The sequence below is a fragment of the Caretta caretta genome, chromosome 2 (genome assembly GCF_965140235.1).
Source record: "Caretta caretta isolate rCarCar2 chromosome 2, rCarCar1.hap1, whole genome shotgun sequence".
Classification (NCBI taxonomy): Eukaryota; Metazoa; Chordata; order Testudines; family Cheloniidae; genus Caretta; species Caretta caretta.
Genome location: NC_134207.1, coordinates 207,649,706 through 207,673,352, shown reverse-complemented (window position 1 = coordinate 207,673,352; position 23,647 = coordinate 207,649,706). Strand labels below are relative to the sequence as shown.

Below are 23,647 nucleotides of genomic sequence, written 5' to 3'. Positions count from 1 at the left end.
CTAACCAATTTATCTGAGCATGAGCTTTCGTGAGCTACAGCTCACTTCATCGGATGCATACTGTGGAAACTGCAGCAGACTTTATATACACACAGAGAATATGAAACAATACCTCCTCCCACCCCACTGTCCTGCTGGTAATAGCTTATCTAAAATGATCATCAGGTTGGGCCATTTCCAGCACAAATCCAGGTTTTCTCACCCTCCACCCCCCCACACAAATTCACTCTCCTGCTGGTGATAGCCCATCCAAAGTGACAACTCTTTACACAATGTGCATGATAATCAAGTTGGGCCATTTCCTGCACAAATCCAGGTTCTCTCACCCCCTCACCCCCCTCCCAAAAACCACACACACAAACTCACTATCCTGCTGGTAATAGCTCATCCAAAGTGACCACTCTCCCTACAATGTGCATGATAATCAAGGTGGGCCATTTCCAGCACAAATCCAGGTTCTCACACCCCCCACACCCCCATACACACACAAACTCACTCTCCTGCTGGTAATAGCTCATCCAAACTGACCACTCTCCAAGTTTAAATCCAAGTTAAACCAGAACATCTGGGGGGGGGGTAATTAAAAGCAAGGGGAAATAGGCTACCTTGCATAATGACTTAGCCACTCCCAGTCTCTATTTAAGCCTAAATTAATAGTATCCAATTTGCAAATGAATTCCAATTCAGCAGTTTCTCGCTGGAGTCTGGATTTGAAGTTTTTTTGTTTTAAGATAGCGACCTTCATGTCTGTGATTGCGTGACCAGAGAGATTGAAGTGTTCTCCGACTGGTTTATGAATGTTATAATTCTTGACATCTGATTTGTGTCCATTTATTCTTTTACGTAGAGACTGTCCAGTTTGACCAATGTAAATGGCAGAGGGGCATTGCTGGCACATGATGGCATATATCACATTGGTGGATGTGCAGGTGAACGAGCCTCTGATAGTGTGGCTGATGTTATTAGGCCCTGTGATGGTGTCCCCTGAATAGATATGTGGGCACAATTGGCAACGGGCTTTGTTGCAAGGATAAGTTCCTGGGTTAGTGGTTCTGTTGTGTGGTATGTGGTTGTTGGTGAGTATTTGCTTCAGGTTGCGGGGCTGTTTGTAGGCAAGGACTGGCCTGTCTCCCAAGATTTGTGAGAGTGTTGGGTCATCCTTTAGGATAGGTTGTAGATCCTTAATAATGCGTTGGAGGGGTTTTAGTTGGGGGCTGAAGGTGACCGCTAGTGGCGTTCTGTTATTTTCTTTGTTAAGCCTGTCCTGTAGTAGGTAACTTCTGGGAACTCTTCTGGCTCTATCAATCTGTTTCTTTACTTCCGCAGGTGGGTATTGTAGTTTTAAGAAAGCTTGACAGAGATCTTGTAGGTGTTTGTGTCTGTCTGAGGGGTTGGAGCAAATGCGGTTGTATCGCAGAGCTTGGCTGTAGACGATGGATCGTGTGGTGTGGTCAGGGTGAAAGCTGGAGGCATGCAGGTAGGAATAGCGGTCAGTAGGTTTCCGGTATAGGGTGGTGTTTATGTGACCATTGTTTATTAGCACTGTAGTGTCCAGGAAATGGATCTCTTGTGTGGACTGGACCAGAATGAGGTTGGTGGTGGGATGGAAATTGTTGAAATCATGGTGGAATTCCTCAAGGGCTTCTTTTCCATGGGTCCAGATGATGAAGATGTCATCAATATAGCGCAAGTAGAGTAGGGGCTTTAGAGGACGAGAGCTGAGGAAGCGTTGTTCTAAATCAGCCATAAAAATGTTGGCATACTGTGGGGCCATGCGGGTACCCATAGCAGTGCCGCTGATCTGAAGGTATACATTGTCCCCAAATGTGAAATAGTTATGGGTAAGGACAAAGTCACAAAGTTCAGCCACCAGGTTAGCCGTGACATTATCGGGGATAGTGTTCCTGACGGCTTGTAGTCCATCTTTATGTGAAATGTTGGTGTAGAGGGCTTCTACATCCATAGTGGCCAGGATGGTGTTATCAGGAAGATCACCGATAGCCCAGCAGAAGCAGCTGTTCTATCTCGGGACCTCTCCTTCTGCCCCTCCACCCCCACGAACATGATACAGTTCTGTGGTGACCTAGAATCCTATTAATGAGCTATTACCAGCAGGATAGTGAGTTTGTGTGTGTGGTTTTTGGGAGGGGGGTGAGGGGATGAGAGAACCTGGATTTGTGCAGGAAATGGCCCAACTTGATTATCATGCACATTGTGTAAAGAGTTGTCACTTTGGATGGGCTATCACCAGCAGGAGAGTGAATTTGTGTGGGGGGGTGGAGGGTGAGAAAACCTGGATTTGTGCTGGAAATGGCCCAACCTGATGATCATTTTAGATAAGCTATTACCAGCAGGACAGTGGGGTGGGAGGAGGTATTGTTTCATATTCTCTGTGTGTATATAAAGTCTGCTGCAGTTTCCACGGTATGCATCCGATGAAGTGAGCTGTAGCTCACGAAAGCTCATGCTCAAATAAATTGGTTAGTCTCTAAGGTGCCACAAGTACTCCTTTTCTTTTTGCGAATACAGACTAACACGGCTGTTACTCTGAAACCTGTGTAGAAAATAGCAATGTTTGGACCCAGCCTGGATGAGTAGAACTGGTTGGAGAAATCAAAGGTGACTCTAGCAGACACACATTTTGGGGCATGGGTAATAAGAAGAACAGTGGCGTTAGCAGTGATAAAGGTGGAAATGCAAGAATTTGGAAATAAAGATAAGGGCTGAAATCTTGGCCCCACTGAAGTCAATGGCAAAGCTCCCGTTTACTGTAATTGGGGTCAGGATTTCACCAAAGAAGTTCAGTTTTAGCATGCTGAGTTTCAGTTTATGATAAGACATTCAGGAGAAGACAGAGAGGTAGAGATGTAGGATTGAATGGGAGGAAACAAGTCAGGAGTGGAGTGTCATCTCTAGAAATGACAGCTAATGAAATCACCCAGGAATGAGTTGTAGAGAAAAAAGGACCAGAATATAGGACAGAGCCCTGGGGGACCCCCATGGAAAGTAGGAAAGAGGAAGAGGACCACCTACCAAAAGAAACATTAAATGAACAGAGAGGTAGGAGAACCCTTAGAGTATAAAGATTTGGGGGCCGGTTCCACCTCTGCCTCATTAGAACAGCACACTGAGTATACTGTCACCACTCAGTTACAGGATCACTGACATTTGTAAAGGAGTGTGACATGAGAGCCAAGGATGAATATCAAGCAGGACGGAGAAATCACCGTGAAAAAAGCTGTGGAGAGGCTGAAGAGAAGAATAAGGAGTGCCAGAACATATCCTAATTTAAGATACAACATACTGCAGAACAGGGTTTTTTCCAGTACGTGTAAAACTAGGGCCAAATCCTCCTCACCCAGGTAGTCAGAGGGTGGAACTAAGTCTCTAAGCACACTCTCTGAAACAACATTAAGATGACAGCTTTTTCTGGTCTATGCTGCACTTAACAGTTTTCAATATCAGTTTAAAGGAACTTGTTGCTTAAAATTATTTTCAGGAATGGTTAAATTTCCTAGCACAGACAGGGCTAAGGAGAGAATAGGTTAAAACAAACAGATGTTGAAGTCAGTGGACAGAGTTATGCCAGCTTACATCAGCTGAGAATCTGGCCCAAAGAAAATAATCATGCAACTGCAGCAAGCATCCTGGACAAGTTCTTCCAATATTACTGTTTTTACGTTTTAAAGACCTCATTAGTTAGAGAAAGACAGGTCCTGGGCCAAGAACCAAAGCCCTGATCCCACAAAGAAATCCACACAGGCAGATACCTTCTGCCCCCATTCCCCACTGAGATAAACTGAATCCTGTGGGGATTCAATTCAATTCACCCATGTAGATCCCTTTGCAAAGTAGCCATATAAAATTCCTTGTTAAAACAGAGTAGTTATCAAGAGAGCAACAAGCAATTACTAATAAATTAAAACAGTAAAGATGACTTACTTAGCCTTGACTTCTTTTATCTTCTTAATAAGAGCATCCTTTTTTTCCTTTGCTCTCTTGGATAAATTTTCTCCTTTGAGGGTATCAGATACAAATGTGTCAACATCTAGAACATGAAAAAAAACAAAGGTTACACATTATAAAGGAAAAAGTGATAATCTTCTGAAGATAAATATCCCCATGTTGATTGTTCTGATATCATCACTTATGAAGAAATCTATTTTATCGGTTCTATGCATAACATGGTTGAAATATTTCAAATTCTAAAACTGGATAAATTTGCTCTCTGCTCTCCTTATGCTTAGCACAGCAAATGCTGTTTTGACATTTGGCATCATTAAATGGGCAAGAATTACAGAAGACTAAATAAACCGTGGTGCTATGGCAAATACATTCTACCACTTATGGTATAAAGCTAAAAGAATAAACAGCTTTTGTGCATAGATTACAATCATGTTATTTTATAAGTTTAAATTTCAAAAAGTGGCTGAGTCATTTACAACATTATAGCAGAACCAGATGAAGGTACTACTGGTATGGATCAGTTGCTGGTTCCTTATAAATTCCATTTTCAGATGTCTATATGTTGCTATTCTACCCCATATTGGGCTAATAATGGATATCCAAGGCCCGCTCCTGCAAATGGTTACACATGCGCTTAATGTTACATAACTGAATAATCCTATTGAAATCAACAGAACTACTCATGTGCTTACAGCATCTGTGCACTTGCAGAATCAGGGCCCAAGTTATGAGCTGCAATATACCTTTTTTATTCTTAAAGCAAAAGATAAACTGATTATATTGGCATTTAGAAATGAACTGTTTAAAAACAATATTGTTTTGGTTGCGTGAGTATTTTCTCCCATTCCAACTAAAAAGGTTTGATCATTCAAAATTAATACCCATTTCCCTATTCTTTTTTGTTTTCAAAATGAGTATGTTATTGCATATTGAAAAAGGCATGAGAAAAACAGTAAGTTTACAATATTTTATTCGCATGCTGAATTAACTACAGCCTAATAGACCTAATCCTGCCATTCTTCCTTACGTTAAACTCCCATCCACTTCAGCGGGCATTCTGCAGTCCCTACTCCTTAATGATTGTGCTCAAAAGTTCCAGTAACATTGCACCAGGACTAGATAATCCGGACTTTCAATGCAACTTCACTGGAAGCATCTCAAACACCTACATGTAGTAAGAAACTACACTGTCAGGATAGCAAGGTCAATCAACATAAGGATTCAAACTGAAAAACACCCCACATGGTATTCCAACAGCCATAATATAAGTGGTTTGTGGATATAATAGAGCGTCAATGAAAAGGCTTAGCATTGTTTTAGTGTTTAGTATTTCACAGATTTCCATAATCACAGCTGCTATGGAAGAGTTATTTATATCACACCAAAACTTAACCTATATGTCTAACCTGAAAGTTACTACCATAAATTCAAACAGCACTTGCTATGTTAAATACTTACCACATTTCGGTATACGCAAAGAGGGCCAAGTTCTTCCCCACCACTTATACACATGCTACTGCACTTAAATGAACAGCACTGCATGCATGTAAGTGAAGTAAAAAGAAAAGGAGTACTTGTGGCACTTTAGAGACTAACCAATTTATTTGAGCATAAGCTTTCGTGAGCTACAGCATCCGATGAAGTGAGCTGTAGCTCACGAAAGCTTATGCTCAAATAAATTGGTTAGTCTCTAAGGTGCCACAAGTACTCCTTTTCTTTTTGCGAATACAGACTAACACGGCTGTTACTCTGAAACCTGTAAGTGAAGAAAGAATTTAGCCCATAAGATGAAAGATCACTCATTATTTCAATCCCATTATATGGCTCACACAAAGCAGGGTTAAGGTTGGAGCATTTTTGGTATATAGGAGAGTTAGTTGCAGAATGTAAAGCAAAAATTCTACTTAAAGTTATTTTAAAATAAAACTTTATATTTAAATTCCCTAACTTGAGTATTCAATTGCCTATTTTAAGTTTTCATTATGAAGACAAGTTTAACTAAGCATGATCCACTTTGCATTTTGTGCTGCAACAGAACAAATTAAGCCAAAAAATTCTTGCTTTCAAAAACTAGTTTAGCCGCTACTACAATGACAAATGTAGCCATGCAATTCTTTATTTAAAAAAAAAATTACCATTTTTAGGAAATTTGGATTAGATTCCTATCATCATGCAATATGTGGCAAAATCTTGAATCTGTAAGGTTTCTGGAGATCTGAACAAGTGCTTTTCACCGAGAAGTGAACAGGGTGCCCAGCCACCCCTCCAATCACATGCAGCAGAGCAGCCCTTAGAGTAGCTGAGTCTCACTCCTGAGGTGCTACCTTTTGCACAAGGGCAGAAACAAAAGGCCAGTGAGTTATTGTAGTTGTGAATCCTCCAGGCCCACTCACAGAAACTTGAGCAGCACTTTGCCCTAGAGTCTGTACCCTTTCACAAGCTCCAAGGATCCTGCCCCTCTTGCTCTGAAGTGCAGTTGGGATGCTGTCCTAAAGTAGAGTCCCATGAAGTCAATGGGCCTGATCCTGTTCCCACTGAAGACAGCAACAAAATAGCCAATAACTTCAAACAGGAGCAGCAAGTGTTCAGCAATTCTCAGGATCAAACCCCAAAGGTTCTACTGTGTGCAGGGGAGGGAAGAAATGAGCTTGGTGAACCCTTTGCCTTTTATATATTTACTCAACAAGTTAGCAGCTTTGAAGTGCTATTTAGATAGCAATATGCAAAAGTCCAGTGTCGCTGGTCACTTTTATAAACAGAAAGTGATGTTTACATTGTAATCTTTAAACCCTTCATCTAATTCACTAAAGCAGGAGGCCTCTGCAGCCTCCAAGTAAACTCTGCAGGCCACCTTACTTCTCGTTGAATTCCAAACCTAAGCAAAAATACCATCATCCAAGTCACTGTCTGATAGATAAGAACATGTGCTGCAATTAGTGAGCAACAAACATCACTTACGGCTAGGGTTGCCAGGAGTCCAATTTTCGACAGGAAAGTCCAGTCGAAAGGGGACCTGTTCAGTGTCCAGTGAGATGTACTGACCGGACACTAAAAATCTGGTTACCGCATGTGGGTGGGAGGCGCCGGGTCATCAGCCGGGGCTGCCTCTTACCTGCATCTTGTGGGAGCCAAGGAAGCCCATCTTGGAAGGTGGGGAGGGTGGAGAGGAAGGAGCAATGGGAGAAGGAGGAGAGCAATGAGCGATCGGGGTGGGGCCCCGAGGGAAGAGGTGAGCATGGGCAGGGCCTCAGGGAAGAGGCACGGCAGGAGGATGTTCCGGAGCTACTGTTGTAGTGTCCAGTTTTCAGAAATTAGAAAGTTGGCAACACTACTTATGGCTTAGGATATGCACTGTACTCAAACGTGTTGGGGACCAATGTCTGTACTGTGGATCCAATGCATCCTTTTTCGACAAACTCTGAACGTGAAAGCAGAGATGAAAATAAAGCTTGCAACCTCCAAATAGTATAGAAGCAATGCAGAAATGGATGCACTATCTATTCTCATTGTGAGATTTTGCAAAAAGTCAATGAAATTGTGACAAATCTGTTGTTTATTGATAACAGCAGTGACATGGAAGAGAGATCTTTCCCAATGGGAATATAGATCTCTCCCTCCTGTGGGCTTTCGAGGTAAGCTAAGATACCACAGTAGATACTATTCACCTTACATCATTGTTCACCTTCTTATGCACAGAAGAAAAATCAAGTTGCATTCAGAAGAGCTTCAGAAGAGAGTCAACTCAAACCATATTATGGCACAAGTTCCTATAGTTTCTAACAAATACAACTCTTCCTTAGAATTGCTGTTAATATTTGCAACAGAGCTAACAAACAAATGCTCTGTCAAGTTCAAAACAAAAATTCCAACTCTCTTCTAGGATGCTAAGGCAGAAGCCGGATACAAGCTAAATTTCAATGCCAGTATCACAGTATAGCATATTAAAAAAGTGTAACGCACACTCAGACCTTTCAGCTGCCCACGATTATGTATGCAGTGTTGTAGCCGTGTTGATTCCAGGATATTAGAGAGGTAATATCTCTATTACCAACTTCTGTTGGCGAGAGAGACAAGCTTTCAAGCTAACACAGAGCTCTTTTTCAGGTCTGGGAAATGTACTCAGTGTCACAGCTAAATACAAGGTGGAACGGATTGTTTAGTATAAGTACTGTTATGAGTTAACTACTTATGCTAAACAATCTGTGCCACCTTGTATTTCACTCAGACACTGAGTACATTCCCCAGACCAGAAGACGAGCTCTGTGTAAGCTCACAGGCTTGTCTCTCTCACCAACAGAAGTTGGTCCAATAAAAGGTATTACCTCACCCACCTTGTCTCTCTCATGATTATGTAGAATGTTCTGCATTTTGGTCAAATCTTCCTTTGTTGCATAGCTCCACAGACAGACAATGCAATGCAGACACACAAGACACAGACTCCCCTGCAGAACACCTGTAGAGTGAAGTGCTCTGGGTTGGGATCCAGTAAGCCTTGAAATCTAAGCTCATCTCTTCTAGTCACTGCTGTTTGTATTTCTATGCACTTCATAGTCTTTATTACTGAACAGGGCCTCATACCCCTACATTTAAGAGGGAAGCAAGTATCATCCTCCCCAGAGGCCATTCAACACAATCTGCCACACTAGGCAAAGCTCCAATGTACTGCCCCTCTCCTCATAGGCCTAGGGCAGCAGATTAGGCCCAGCTAGCTAGAGCAGCCTCTGATTCCCCCATTCCATAAAAAACCTAACAGAGATGTTTTGCTCGAGATCATTTACGCTGGAACTGAGACTAGACCTCAGATCTCTAATATGACAGATACAAGTCTCACCCACTTAGCCATACTGCCTCTTGGGCTGAATGAGCCAATGCTTGTAACTGCTACTCTAACCACTAGTTCATTCTCCCTTCCCAAGGGCAGGAACAGATTCCTGAAATCCTGACCCCCAACATTCTACTGCTGTGTGGAAAACAGCTGTGTAATCCACTGGCAAAGTATACACCACACCCCTCAAAAATCTGGTCCACTCAAAGGATATCTTTAACTCAAGCATTAGAGATGGGGGTGACCAGGTGTCCGGTTTTCAACCGGAGCACCCGGTTGAAAAGGGACGCTGGGGGCTCCGGTCAGCACCACTGACTGGACCATTAAAAGTCTGGTCGGCAGTGCTGTGGAGCTAAGGCAGGCTAGTCCCTACCTATCCTGGCTCTGAGCTGCGCCCCGGAAGCGGACACCCTGAACACCTCTGCCCCACTCCCCAGCCTGTACCGCAAACCCCTCATCCCCGGTCCCACCCCAGAGCCTGTACCCCCATACAGAGCCCTCACTCCCCTCCCGCACCCCAAACCCTGCCCAGTGAGTGAGTGAGGGTGAGGACAGCAAGCCACCGAGGGAGGGGGAATGTAGTGAGTGGGGGCCAGGGCCTTGGGGAAATGACAGGGAGGGGGAATGGGGCCTCAGGGAAGGGGTGGGGCTAGGGTGTCATTGTTGTGCAATTAGAAAGTTGGCAACCCTAATTAGAGGTCCGTGGTGAGAATCTGAAGGTCCTGGATTCAAACCCTGCTGCTGACACATGTGGGAGTTCCTTATGGTTGCACATGATGGCATCTCTGTTTAAATGCTTTTTAAAACAACCAATTTAATTCAAACAGTGAGAAAGCCTCTTAAAACAGGTTTTATAGTTAAACAATTATAATTTGTCAGTTACAGTGAGACATTGAACAAAACACAGCTGTTGCCCTTTTCAGTCATTATTCTCACACATTTTGATTGCTTCTATCACACACTGACAGACCAGAGGGCAAGAAGTATGCACATGCTATATAATCCATATTTCTGTAACAAAAAGAGCCAGAGGTCCTCTGCTGACAGTTTATATTTAGCACTATAATTACAAAGATGAATAGACATGGAGAAACTATTCCACACCAACTTATCTAAAGAAAGTTAACATACAAACCCTGAAATAATTAATGTTAATAACAGTGTTTGTTTTGCTACTGTTTATATTTAATTATCTTAACCTTGTCTGAAGTACTCTAGAGTGAAATGAACGCTAGATGCAGCACTGAAAGATCTAACTGATAAGATCTGACTCACAAATTGCTGTCAAAAAAGACTACAAACTGATAGAAAAGAGACAGGGGACTAAAATATGGTACTAACTCATTTGTAATTAATCAAATGGTTTATTTAGTTTAAAACTTGATTGCCAATAGGTATAACCAATCAAAATTTTAAGACATTTTTATTTTGTTTATAATTTATATTTATCCTTTGTGTAGAAATGTTTAAGTCAGAGTTATTTTTGTTTGCAATTATCAATATAAACATATAGTGAGGACTTGGGCATCACAGTATTTCAGTGGGTCTACACAGGCAAATTTGGGAATTTTCCAATTTCTGGAGGCAGAATACAAACAGAAGGCCCAATCCCTCAGAACCTCATTCATGCGAGTGGTCAATGTCTTATGCTGAGGAGTTTTATGAAGTCAACAGAATTATTCTTGTGCATGAAGTCTACTCACATAAGGTTTTTCAGGATTCTGCTAAGAAAACTATACAAATGGGAAAATATAAAAATCTACAAATCACAAAAAAATTGTGGCCGTCTGAACATGCTTCTGCAACCTGGCTTTCAGCTCTGCAAGGATACAATCATTTCATACCTAACACAGCTGTTTGCATTGTATATTACTAAATCGAGTAAATATCTGCTCTACTTGAAGTAAAGATACTATAGGAGATATACTTTGGAAGTATGGCCAGCCACAATATCTCTTAATAGCACTAGGTCTAATTTTAGGAAGCAATTAACCAAGCTGACTTCAGAATTTGCACAGAAATCTACTATAAATTGACTTTAGACCTATTCCCAATCAGACAACAACCTCTGAAGCTGCCTCTGCATTTGTGCTATAAATCACGATTTGCAATGCATGCAACATTTGCTCTTTTCCCTCACAAGGAAGACCATCGGATGGTTTGGAAAATTTCTTCCTAGAGTTTGCTAAATAAATATTGGATCACATTGAACATGCTACTTGTCATGTTTTGATTTACATTTGTATTTATACAGCAACAACATATCTGTTACAAAAGAAGAATGAAGACAGACTTGTCACTGTAAGACAGCTAGCCGAAAACAGTGCATTAGTATAGGCTGACAAGTATTTAGACCTTTCTTTTGCCACATAGAATCTTTTATGGGCAGTCCAGTTGTATCTTAAACCACCATAAGCAAGACCATCTTTCTATATTACTACCAACATAAAATGAATTTATTGATAAAATAAACAACCAGCAATTCCCTTCAATGATTTACAGAGCAAAAGCACACATAGATTGCTCAGATCCTCAATTGAAATCAAACAGCTAGGACATTTCAAATAAATTACATTCAGGACAAAGTTCTAATCTCACCATATGGTGATTGGAACATTTTCTTCTCCACACCCCATGCCCCTCAGAGATGACCGAAGATCAGGCTCTAAAATGTTAAGGAGTTCTTGAAAAGCAGCACACTAATACAAATCAAGATCAGTTTACAACATGATTCCAAATGAGCTACAGTAAACAATCTTAAGGATTAACCTAAGATTTACACAATATGCCACATTATACTGCATCTATTGTGGTTTGTTGACATGTGATTAGAAAAGAAACGTAAACTTAGTCAGATGAGAAAGATAGTTTGTCTTTTTCAATTAACGTGGCATGTAAGTGAGTAATGAGTGTATAAAAAATAGTCTATGCCATTTTTACCACTCACATGACACTTATTCTCAAATTTATGGCAGACACAACTGAACAATGTTTCAAATCACTGGAGGCTATTTCTTACCAGGAAGCTTGTGTAGGGCTCTTTACCTCACTGTTTCCAGTCCCATTCCAGTACTGTTCAAATGCATATTAACAGCTGCAAAGATATGTCTACTCAGATATGCACATAATCCTGGGATTCTTTTACAATGAACATTAATTTCAGCAATATCAGCCTGAAAATTATGCATTACAATAAATAATTGTATGGAAGTTTATGTTTTAAAACTAATGTACAAAAATTATTCTGAGTTTTTTTATAATAGGGAAGGGAAGGCACATGTCCAGCAACAGCTGATGAGGAGGTAAGAGAAGGATGACTGGTTTCTGAGGACAGATGAAGAATATAACTGCTGCAGTGCCCAACAGCAAAAAGTAAATATGATAAATTAGACTTCCTTAATCCATGCACCTGATCCACCATCTTGTGCCTCATGCGTCTTCCCTCCCTATGATGCCTAGTCTTAGGAAGCTGCTTTGGGATGCTGGATAAATTATCTTCATTTGAAGAAAAAAATAAGGGACTTGCGGTGAAATGTGGCAATCTGGAAAAGATGACTGGAAATTCAGAACATAAAGCTGAGTGATGAGCAGCTGCTCAGGAGAGAACCTGGGAGACAAAATCTTGTAGTAGATTTTGATGAGGAATTTTTGTTCAGTGGAAGAAATGCAGCAGGAAACGAGGGGGACAGGGGAAAAAAAATCAGTACTTGGCTTTCTTGACATCCTGAAAAGGATGAATCTTATTGTCAAGCTGTCTGGAGTGGCTCAGGAGCATAAGAACCAAACTCAGGGCAGACTGTGAAGAAGTGGAGCACAAATCCCAAATTGGCTGTGAGTTTTATACTTAGATGTCACCAACTATCAAATGCGAACTCCTCAAGCACTATAACTGCCTTACCATAGAGTCACAGTCAGTCCCCTTGGGTACTCCAGTCCACCCTGCCACACAGGTAAGCTTTCAAAATATTCACATCTACTGTTTGCCCTCCTCCTTGCCATGGGGGTTTCCTTATAAGTGACTTCATTCCCTCTATCACCTCAAGATGTCCTTCCCAAAAATCTAGCATTTTGTTCTTCTTCTCTGGAATCAACACCAAATCACCTGTGTCAAAGATCTTCCTTTAGCATGCCTGTCATATTTCTGAGACACCTGACTCCTTTCAAACTTCTGTATAGAGACTAATTGTATAAAACAGGGGTAGCCAAATTTACTGGCCCTCCAAGCCGCATATGACAATCTTCAGCCCAGAATGGGCTGAGCTGCTCCCTTTTTTATCCTGGTTCCAGCTGGAGCATGCCCAGCAGGGATAAGGGGGCCTGGCCTCCTCACTCCCACAGAGTGTAATTAGCCCCTGCTGAACCAGTGCGGGGTAGGTACACACCGTTACAGGGATATTCCCCTCTCCTTGCATAACTTTTCAAGGTCTTTTCTGTCAAGACCATCATATGACTGTGATTCACTCACTGAGTCTATTCTTTAGCCTTTAAAAACTCTCAATATCAAGCTAAAACTTCTAATAGCACTGGGGTACGAGCTATAAACCCAGCAGACCTGTGGCATGTGAATCCTGCCAAGACTATACTGGTGTCTAAGCTGCCTGGAGAGGCACAGGAGAGTGAGTACCAACCTCAGGGCAGACTGTTAAGAAGCAGGCCACAAACCCCAAACTGGTTGTGAATTCTATACTTAGATTTCACCATCCACGTATCAAGTGTAAATTCCTCAAGCACTGTAACAGTTTTAACATGGAGTCACAGACAGTCCCCTTGGGTACTCCTGTCTATCTTGCCACTAGGATTGCCAACTTTCTATTTGCAGAAAGCCGAACAACCTTGCCCCAGCCGTTTCCCAGCGGCCACGCCACTTGCTTCTCAGAGGCCCCGCCCCCTACTCACTCTATCTCCCCCCAGTCACTCGCTCTCCCCCACCCTCGCTAACTCTCTCATTTTCACTGGGCTGGGGCAGGGGATGTGGTGCAGGCTCCGACTGGGGGTGCAGGCTCTGGGGTGTGGCCAGGAATGAGGGGTACATGAGGGGGCTCTGGGCTGGGGTCGAGGAGTTCAGAGTTTGGGAGGGGGCTCCAGGCTGTGGCAGGAGTGTGTGGGGGGTATAGGTTCTGGGCTGGGAGTGCGGGCTCGGAAGTGGGGCCAGAATTGAGGGGTTCAGGGTGCAGGAGGGGGCTCTGGGCTGGGGCAGGGGTGCGGGAGGGGATACATACTCTGGGCTGGGAGTACAAGCTCTGGGGTGGGGCCAGGGATGAGGGGGTTAGGGTGCAGGAGGGAGGCTCAGGGCTGGGGCAGGGGTGCGGAGTGCAGGAGAGGGTGCAGACTCCAAGAGGGAGTTTGTGTGCAGGAGGAGGCTCAGGGCTGGGACAGGGGAGCGGGAGGGGATTCAGGGTGCAGGCTCTGGTTGGCACTCACCCTAGGCAGCTCCAGGAAACAGCGACACGTCCCTCTGGCTCCTAGGCACGGCGCAGTCAAGTGGCTCTGCATGCTGCCCCCGGCTGCAGGCACTGCCCCTGCAGCTCCTCTTGGCCGCGTTCCCGGCCAATGGGAGCTGTGAAGCTGGCGCTCGGGGCGGTGGAGGGGCAGCACGCAGAGTCTCCCTGGCCGCCCCTGCAGCTAGGAGCCAGAGGGACATGTCGCCGCTTCCAGGAGCCATGCAGAGCTGGGTAGGGAGCCTGCCTGCACTGCAACCGGACTTTTAGCGGCCCAATCAGCAGTGCTGACTGGAGCCACCAGGGTCCCTTTTTGACCACCTGTTCCGGTCAAAAACCGGATGTCTACCAACCCTACTTGCCACCCAGGCAAGTTTGCCTTTTTGACAGACAGTCCCTTACACTTTAAAAAAAAAAAAATTACAACAGTATTCAGTTTACTCCCAGTTCCAAAGAACCAGTCACTTATCCCAGGTCAATTGCACCTTAGATCCTATACCAAACAACACCTGCAGCCAATCCTATTATAGATTTAAGTTTCAAAAGGTGATAGAAGCGGCTGTAATATGAAAGTTCTGTGTGTCCTCAAGGACTAACCTAAACGAAGCAGCTGGGGATCCCTTGCTTATGCATAGAAAACTTGCGCTTTCAAAGTCCAAGCAACATAGAGATCCAGTTTCTTCTTGTCAGGGATTTTTATTCCCTTCCCCCAGAGTTCATGCTGATGGGAGGAGTCCACAAGTATGTCTCCTCTTCATGGGTGTGGGAGGGAGCTATTAATAAAGCCTTTGTTTTTTGATGTTTCACAATGGCTCATTTGATTTTGGTGGGCAGGACCTAACCCCTTCAGTAGAAAGCCAGAATTTTACATGAATTAATGCTCCTTTCCTGTTTGATGACTTATACAATTACAGAGGTTTACAATGCAAACACTCAATATAACCTTATACCATGGGGTACAGATGTTATAAGTGAGATTACTATATGCAGCATCCTACAAGCACTTCATAAAGTCTAAACACTAAACACATTCTTAGAAACTTAACATCTATTTTAACAATGCTAACACACAAATGAGCCAGACTGGTTTCCAGCTATGCATTTGTCAATATTTTGTTGAGGCCTAGGGGCCTTGGCATGAGCTGGCACTTGGTCTGCCAGAGTCATACTTAACACATTAGTTACAAAAACTTCTTTAACTTTTTTAATATTAGAATAGAGAAGTTACCATTTCATAGGTACTTACAACACATGAAAAGCTGGCGGTACCCTTATTGTAACCCTGGACATCATGAGTACGAGACACAGATCACTTATGCATTGCACAGGAGCAACAAGATCTCTTCAAAACTGAAACAGAATTCTTTTCTTCCCAGACTGAAATCCCCATTACCCCAAAACATCTAAAAAACTCAGTGAAATTCAGAAACTATTTGCAATCAAAACCATGGAGGTAGGCATTCTGTACACCATAATTTGTGGAGTAGGTAGTAGCAGAAAATGTACATTTGTTGGGAAGCAGACACCTCCAAAATAACTTCTGGATTAAGCAGAAGCCAAAATTTATGGAATGTGAATCAAAGAGTTATGAGAAAATAAAATCTCTTTCCACTAATATGGGTCAACAATGAAGCAAATGTCATTCTTTATGCAAAAGGTATTATAAAGTTCCATCATGCTTTCAAGGAGGACCATGACCCTAAATTATAAGGAATATGGTAGCAAGTTCTATATTTCAGTTGCCTAATAGTTTTCATTAGGAAACATTTGACTTTTTTAGGGATGGTTTAACACCTCCAACATTTGCAGATGTCTTTTGACATTCATCAGGAAGAAAAAGTCCTGGTGCTAGAGAAATGCCTTTTCTTTATCCTAGGGAATTCTCTTAAAATTTGGCTGAAAAAATAAAAATTTTTAAACAGCAATTTCCCTTCTGCTGTTTGTATAGTGAACACGATTTTGGCAACATAGCAAAATAACAGTTTAACATGAATATTTCAGTATAAGGCCAGGCCCACATTGCCACAGAAGCAGCAGCACCAGCTGATACTGCACTGGGAACCCCAGGAGCAGACAACTTCCTCAAGAGAGGGAAGAGGAGAAAGAGCACTATACTGGGCCCTGCCTCCCCTTATGGACACAGAGCATGGCCCCACCCATCTCTGCCCCCGTGGGGGCACCACATAGGTAAAGAGCTCATCACCACCACCCCCACACAGAGTAAAGAAAAGAGAAAGAGATCTGGACTGGGCTTCCCCTGGCCACCCCTTGCAACAAGCACATTGCCACAGTGGCCCTTCCTCCTACTTTACAGAAACAGCTTTCTCCTGCTTCCAACCAATGTATAGTCATTCCTGTAGCTCACGCTGTTCTGCAATGCTGAAGGTTCAGTGTTAAACCCTACCAATGATACACGATGGCACAGGTTGAACAGTTGCTCACAAGATAATTTTTTAAAACCTTTTTGCATTGAAAAAAGAGATAAGACTGTTATTTAGGTTGCAAAGTCAAGCATTCAAAAGTTAGGAAATAAAGTTGACTATGCAACTTAATTCATTCCTCTTGTGTGTATGCATTATCACAATCTTTAATTACATAATCACATACTATTTTTCCAAGGGACCCCTGACTTATTCAGTGTACAAGATAAATGTACACTGTACAGTGCACCAATCTGGGTTATGAAGTGAATGAGAAAGTTTGTAGGATCTCTTCCTTTGTTGCAGAAGTTGGAAGAAGTGAGTAGAAAATGAGGCTAGAGACAACTGGGTAGAAAAGGAATGGTTCCGTGGTTAAAGCAAATGAACGCCAGTCAGGAGAACTCAGTTCTATGCTGTCTCTGCAATAGGAACTCTATGTGCTTGTGAAGTAGAATGAATTATATTGAAATTATAATTCATTAAAGAAATGCTACTTGAAGGGTTTGTTGAAATATAGTTGTCAGGAAGAAAAACATTAAGGAGTGTGAGACAATGGGTCTTCAAACTAATTAACTTAGAGCTCCTACTGAGCTAGGAGATTGGTAAACTTTAGTATGCAAATAAGATATGTATGTATATTTGTCAGTTTCTGCTTCCTTTTGTCTCTTATGTTAAATTGGCTTTGGCTTAATTGTATAAATAAGTTAGAATGAGCCTCAGAGAGGGCCTCACATATCTGGGTGCATTGGCAAAGCGCTTTGCTAATAAACAGAGTAGTCTGACAAATTATGTGAGTCCTGAATATGACTTTGACATGCTGTTTTGCAATTTATATAGCCTGAACTGTTCATAGGTAGTAAGTCCCTGATTGTGTTTCTCTCCCTTGGGGTCTGATATACAGAAGTGCTGAGTAGTCACAACTGCAACTGAAGTCAATGGAAGCACCTCTCTGACAGTAAGGCAGCATGGTCTGGAGAAACAAGTACATGGTTTGGAGACAGAGCGTTTTGCATTCTAACCCTGGCTCTCCACTGATTCAATGTGTGGCCTCAGACATGTTTCTTTCTCAGTTTCCCCATGTGTAAAATGGGGATAATACAGAGATGAATTCATCAGTATTTGTGAGCCACTTGAACACTACATTAATAAGCACCATAGAAAAGGCTGAGACGAATAATGCATTGCAGACTTTGGATGGTGTGCAGTAAATAAGGTAGGAGTTACTAATTTAATGAAGATAAAGATACTGAACCGCTGCCTCTTCTCTCAACTACCGCCTAGACAGTGTAGAGAATGAGGCTAGTGTCCTGTGCAAAAAAAAATAGCATGTGATCATATAATTAAAGACAGTACCATAAAGCACACACTGGGGTGTATGGGGGGGGGGGTGAATAGAGATTGCTTGTGCAACCTCAGCTCTGGTATTTCCTAATTTTCAAAGTGCTTAACTATCAACTTTGCAACTTAAATAACTTTTAACATAGCTTTTTTTTATATGACCTGTATGAAGTATCTGTTAGTATGGCGGGGCACTGGTACTGCCAGGGTTAACTCCACCCTTTGGGCCAAGGAGGCCACGCCCCCTCGGCCCTGCTGGTCATGTTCCAGCTGGAGACCAGGTATAAAAGAGATCAGCCCAGCTCAGGGTAGACTGTTAAGAAGGGAGGATATATGTTGTATATGCCAGACTGGGAAATACTGAGGCCCTGGGTAGTAGAAGCCAGGGGTGCTGAGACCCAGGTGAATGCCCAAGCTCCTGCAGATGCCCAAGGAGTAATGGACCTGCTGGGAGCCACACAGGCTGAGGAGCCCAAGAACTTGGAGATGCCAGGACCACTGAACCAGGGACAGGGTAGGAAGTAGCACAGTACACTAGTCATTGTGCTGGGTGGTGTCAGTGTGTTTTGGATGGATTTCCCTGCTGAACCACTGGTGAGCACACTTGCCACTACCAGGACCCTGAGCTGGGATCTGGTGGAGCAGGGAGGGCCTGGGTCCCCCTACCTGGCTGCCACCCACCCCCAGGTTGTGGCCAACTCCCCTGACTGGCCACTAGGCCACACAGCCCTGAGAGGGCAGTCCTATTGACTTACCCCTAGGCCACACTGTACCAAGACCCAGGATGATTGCCAAGATTCAGCTGTGGGGGAAATAATCCTCACCCTGCCCCAAAAGGGGATGGGTGCGGCTTGCCCTGTGACAGTTGGGTTGTTTAAATAAGCTATCCTATTTTTTCTAGAAAAAGCACACAGGAGTGAAGTTTTCAACTGAATAGCAATCTATGCCCTCAAGGCTTTTTCTCCCCACCACAATTCAATGGACAGACATGTCTATAATGGTTAATGAGACAATATCTGTTATTACTCACCCCCTTGTCCCTCAGAATTCTTAAGTATCATGTCTAACCAACTGAATAGTCTCTCAACTCTATACAAGTTTTATTATGCTCAGAAAGAGCTAGGAGATGAACAAGTGTTAAGTACGCTTTCCGTCAAGTACTCTGATTAAACCAGAGTGTGAACGGGGGTTGGTATATTAAACTGTAAATATGTCTTCCACTGTAACTTAAAGATCTAGATATTGTTCTTGTTGTACTAAATTTTAAACTATTTTAAGAAAAACACACATCACTTTGTCCTTAAACTTGTTTACTGAAGATAGTACTTGTAAAAAGTACAGCTTCATTTCACCATAGAAGAACTGGTTTCAGAGTAGCAGCTGTGTTAGTCTGTATCCGCAAAAAGAAAAGGAGTACTTGTGGCATCTTAGAGACTAACATTTTTAAATATCTAAAAAACTGTAACCCAAGGGTATTTTACAGACTAACTAGGTATTTATCGACAGTCAACTTTGCATTTCAGTCACTATAATCAATGAGAGCCTCCATGTACAGCTGACCCCCAGCCTGTACAGGAGAGGCCTTAGCTGCCTCTGCAGCGCTGCCTCATTGAGCCTTATAGAGGCCTCTTCAAGCAGTCTGTGCTGGGGGAGAGAGTGGAGACTAAATAGGATGGGCGGGGGGGAAGAGGGTGCACATTATTAGAAGAAATAATACAAACTCAGACTGTATTGTCTCATCTGCATAGATCCCCTTATATCTCATGGGCAGCCATGTCCAAGAGGAGTTCCCAGCAGCACTTCAGGAGGGTGGAAGCTGCAGGGTGTCCAGAGGCAAAACTTTCATGAGGATGTCCCTGGGTCCCCTCCTGTAGAACCTTGTGGATGCCTGGAAATTTTCCAGGTTTGGAGTCTGCAGCCTATTCCGGGGGGGTTAACAAACCTGCCCCTCCTGCCCCTGATATTACAAGGTAATTTCATAGAGATTTCCTTCCTCCAGATGATTTTACTGCAGAACAAAGGGGTTCTAGGCCAATATTTTTTACAAAGATTAATTACACTCAGACACCACCTAGCCTTAACCTTTCTGAATCTACTTTGCAAACCTGCCTCCTTAACATTAAGCACCTAAATAAGTAGCCTGATTTTAAGTGGTACTGAACTAAAACTAGTGGGAGATGTAAGTACTCTGTCCCTGTGAAATTCAGGCCATTTCTTCAGGTGCCCAAGTGTGGATTTAAAGCACTAGAATGTGAAGAATATGGTTTAAGTGTCTTTACCACGGTCATGTGGAAGTCTGTCATAACCAGGAATAGAAACAAAGTTCTCCAGTGCTTTAACCACTCAAACTGAAGTAGTTTTTTCCAAAGCAAATTAAAAAATCCTGAGTTTTGAGATGTATAACTTACCCCAAATCAGTAACAATAAGCTATTTAGTGCTGGGGGGAGAGGGGAAAAAGGAAATCAAGTACACTAGTGTAAATCTTACGCATAACAAAGTATGCCTCAAACCATTCTAAAGCCTTTTATGTAGACTATTGCTGGTCATCTTCTGTGGTGAGAAAGTATTCCTTAGTAGTCCATCACACTTCATCATGTCCATATAAACACCTACATAGCCACACCATAATCTCTCACATTTTATTGAAACAATATGTGATGCACCAACACAGTAACATTTGAATTAAGCCAGGTGATCTAGGACTATATTGTTTTCCTATGAACTAATATATTTTTCTGTTTTATTGGTTTTGGGGCATGTTTAAACTGCCAAAAGGATCTCTAGACCAGGGGTGGGGAACCTTTTTTCTATCAGGGCCACTGACCCACAAAAAAAACAGTTGTAGGCCACACAGGGGGAGGTGCAGAGGCTTGGGGCTCCCTGCCTGCCAAGGCTCCACGCTGCTCCCAGAAGCAGCCGCCATGTCTGGCCCCTAGGCAGGGAGGCCAGGGGTTTCCTGGCCAATAGGAGCTTCAGAGCTGGCAATGGGGTTTGGGGCAGCACGCTGAGCTTCCCTGATTGCCCCTGCTCCTAGGGGCCGCAGGGACATGCCGGTAGCTTCCGGAAGCCGCATGGAGCCAAATGGACTTTTAACAGCCTGGCAACCCTAGCTTCCCCCCACAGTGGGGTGAAACAGTGCTTACAGCTCTGGCCCCGGGGGGTGCCGAAGCTTGGGGTTTCCGGCCTATGGCGGGGAGACCTGCCACGGGCCAGATCTGGCCTGCGGGCCGTAGGTTCCTCACCCCTGCTCTAGACCAACTATGTTTCTCAAAGATTTAGATGAAGTACCTTTCAACTCACTGGTTAGGATCCAGCTAAGGTCAGTAGTGACCAAATTTTGGTCACATGATGGCTGCTTCACTATCCATTCATTCCAATATAAGCCCCTAATTGGTGGACAGGTTTTTACATCACTGTTCGTATCCTTAGAGAGAAAAGGAGGGTGAGGTAACATCTTTTATTGGACTGACTTCCTTTGTCGACAAAGGGCAAGTCTAACTTACAGCACTACATCAACACAGTTGCGCAGCTATAGCATGTCTGGTGAAGATGCGCTATGCCTTAGTGAGAGTGCTCTGCCGTTGGCAAAATTACTCCACCTCGGCGAGAATCATAAGCTATGTCAGTGGGAGAGCATCTCCTGCTGTCATAGGACTGCTGTGGACAGTGCAAAGCCTGTGTGGCTCGGGGGCCGGAGGGTGTTTAAACCTCTGAGGGACATAAATTAAATGGTACTGTAGACCTGCCCAAAGACAAGATTTTGAGCTTTCACAGATCTCTTCGGGTCCTGGGACCAACATGACTACAACATTGTTAGTACCCTTGTCAGTTTCAGCAAAGGGGCCAGACATCAAAACTGGCATGAAGACTGAAGAACCATCTCACCCCTAGTTTCTCTCTCCAAAATAAGTGAAAGCACATTATTGAGCAGTTGCAGGAAAGTGTGCAGAGACACATGCATGTACATGTTTGAATATTATTTGTAAATATAATCTAAGCAAACAATATGTAAAAATAGAAAATCAGGAATAAGTAGACAGAGTATATATTGTGTGTGAGAGACCGAGGAAGTAAGAAGCAGACCTGTCCTTCCTCATTTCAGATGTACTGAAATAGAAGGCAGATATTTTTTTTTAAAAAGAGCATAATCAAAGTAAACAGAGCCTGCGGGGGAATTTTAAATACAAAAAAAACAATTGGGAAAGAAAAGATTATAAAACTGCACAAATGAGGAGTGGCCTTTTCACCATTAAAGGAGAAACTACTTTCAGAAATACCACAAGCCCCTAAAATAAAGATTTTTTTTTTTAATTTACAAATAAAAAAACCCCATTTTTTGGCATTACAGCTTCTTACCACCCTGCCACCTGCACCACTACTCTCCTCTCAGTCCTGTACTCTCCCCTTCCAATCACCAACACTCCCCCCTGCTGCAAGCACCACACTGGAAGCGTGTGATGACAAGCAAACACAGAAACGAATCAATCCATCTAATAAATGCAAAATAACCCACCATTCTTGGAGGTGCAGCTGCCACCCTTCCTTCCCACCCCTTCTGCCCCCACCGCCCCTCCTTCCCACGCCAGCCCCCCCATGTCTGCTCCTCTGCCCTAGGCCCCCCCTCCGCCTCACCCCCCACCTCCTGGGAGCCCCCTCCCGGGTTACCTGCCAGGAGGCTGACGACGTCCTCGGGAAGGGCGGGTGGGCTGCGCATGCTGAGTGAGGAGGGCAGGGAGGGCAGCTGCTGGCCTCGGACCCAGGAGGGAGGAAGTGACAGCCCCGCCCCCAGGCTCAGCAGGGGGAAGTCATTGAAACCTCAGGAGCAAGGCGGGGCGGGGCTGCTCGCTACTCTCCTCTCTCCGCTTCAGTTCGGCCGCGCATGCGCTTCCGCCTCGGTCCGGCTCAGGGTTGTGGCGTTACACCCGCTGCTCGGCTCCCACTTGGCCCTGCCCCAAGCAGAGCCGGCGTGGTCCCTCTCACGTGACCACAACTGCCTCCATTTTTAATGTGGGCATAATGTTCAAAGAGGCCTGAGCGGAGGTGCCGTCCCGCTACCCTAATCAAAAATGGCACCCAAGCCGATTCATTGGCCTGCCGCCCGCTGGGACGGGGCTTCCGTCGCTGATTGGTTCATTGTTTCCGCTCCCTCCCCCCGCCCCGCCCATCGCGTTACTCGGGTGCCCCACTTTGCCTCTCTGTGCTCCGCCCCGGCTGTAAAGCGCATCCCGCCAGGCAGAGGCTGACCGCTCGCTTAGCCGCCCCCCAGGGCAGGGAGCCGGGAGCCGGGGCGAGAAGGATAGAAACGGGGGGAGAATGAGCGGGCAGAGGAAGAGGGAGGCGGGGGTAGGCGGGGAGGGAGGAACAGGGGCAAGGGGGGAGGTAGGTGGGGGGCAGAGAAGCAGGAGAAGGGTGCAGTGCAGGAGAGGAGGCGGGGGTGGGGAGGGAAGGATGAGCAGGGTGCAAGGGAGGAGGGACAGAGACTGACCCAAATTGTAATCTGCATTTCTTCACTCTCTGTGCTGGATTGGGGGATGCACAGGCATCTCTGCTGAGAAGGAGGAAGAGAACAACCATTCTGACCTTAGGTACAATCCTAGACCAATGGCTCTCAACCTTTCCAGACTACTGTACCCCTTTCTGGAGTCTGATTTCTCTTGCA

The 23,647-nt window shown here is 44.0% G+C and overlaps 1 protein-coding gene across 1 annotated transcript in view; it reads right to left on the bottom strand.

The window, feature by feature from the left end:
- SKAP2 (src kinase associated phosphoprotein 2) overlaps nt 1–22,977 on the bottom strand; it is a 151,979-nt gene extending 129,002 nt beyond the window's left edge. Inside the window, exons 1-2 of the mRNA XM_048838440.2 lie at nt 22,654–22,977; nt 3,943–4,048 (exon numbers count right to left, since the gene is read on the bottom strand). Of these exons, the coding sequence (XP_048694397.2) occupies nt 3,943–4,048; nt 22,654–22,702 (155 nt within the window). The 5' untranslated portion in view covers nt 22,703–22,977. The remainder of the gene's footprint in view (nt 1–3,942; nt 4,049–22,653) is intronic.
- Between the last annotated feature and the right edge of the window lie 670 nt (nt 22,978–23,647).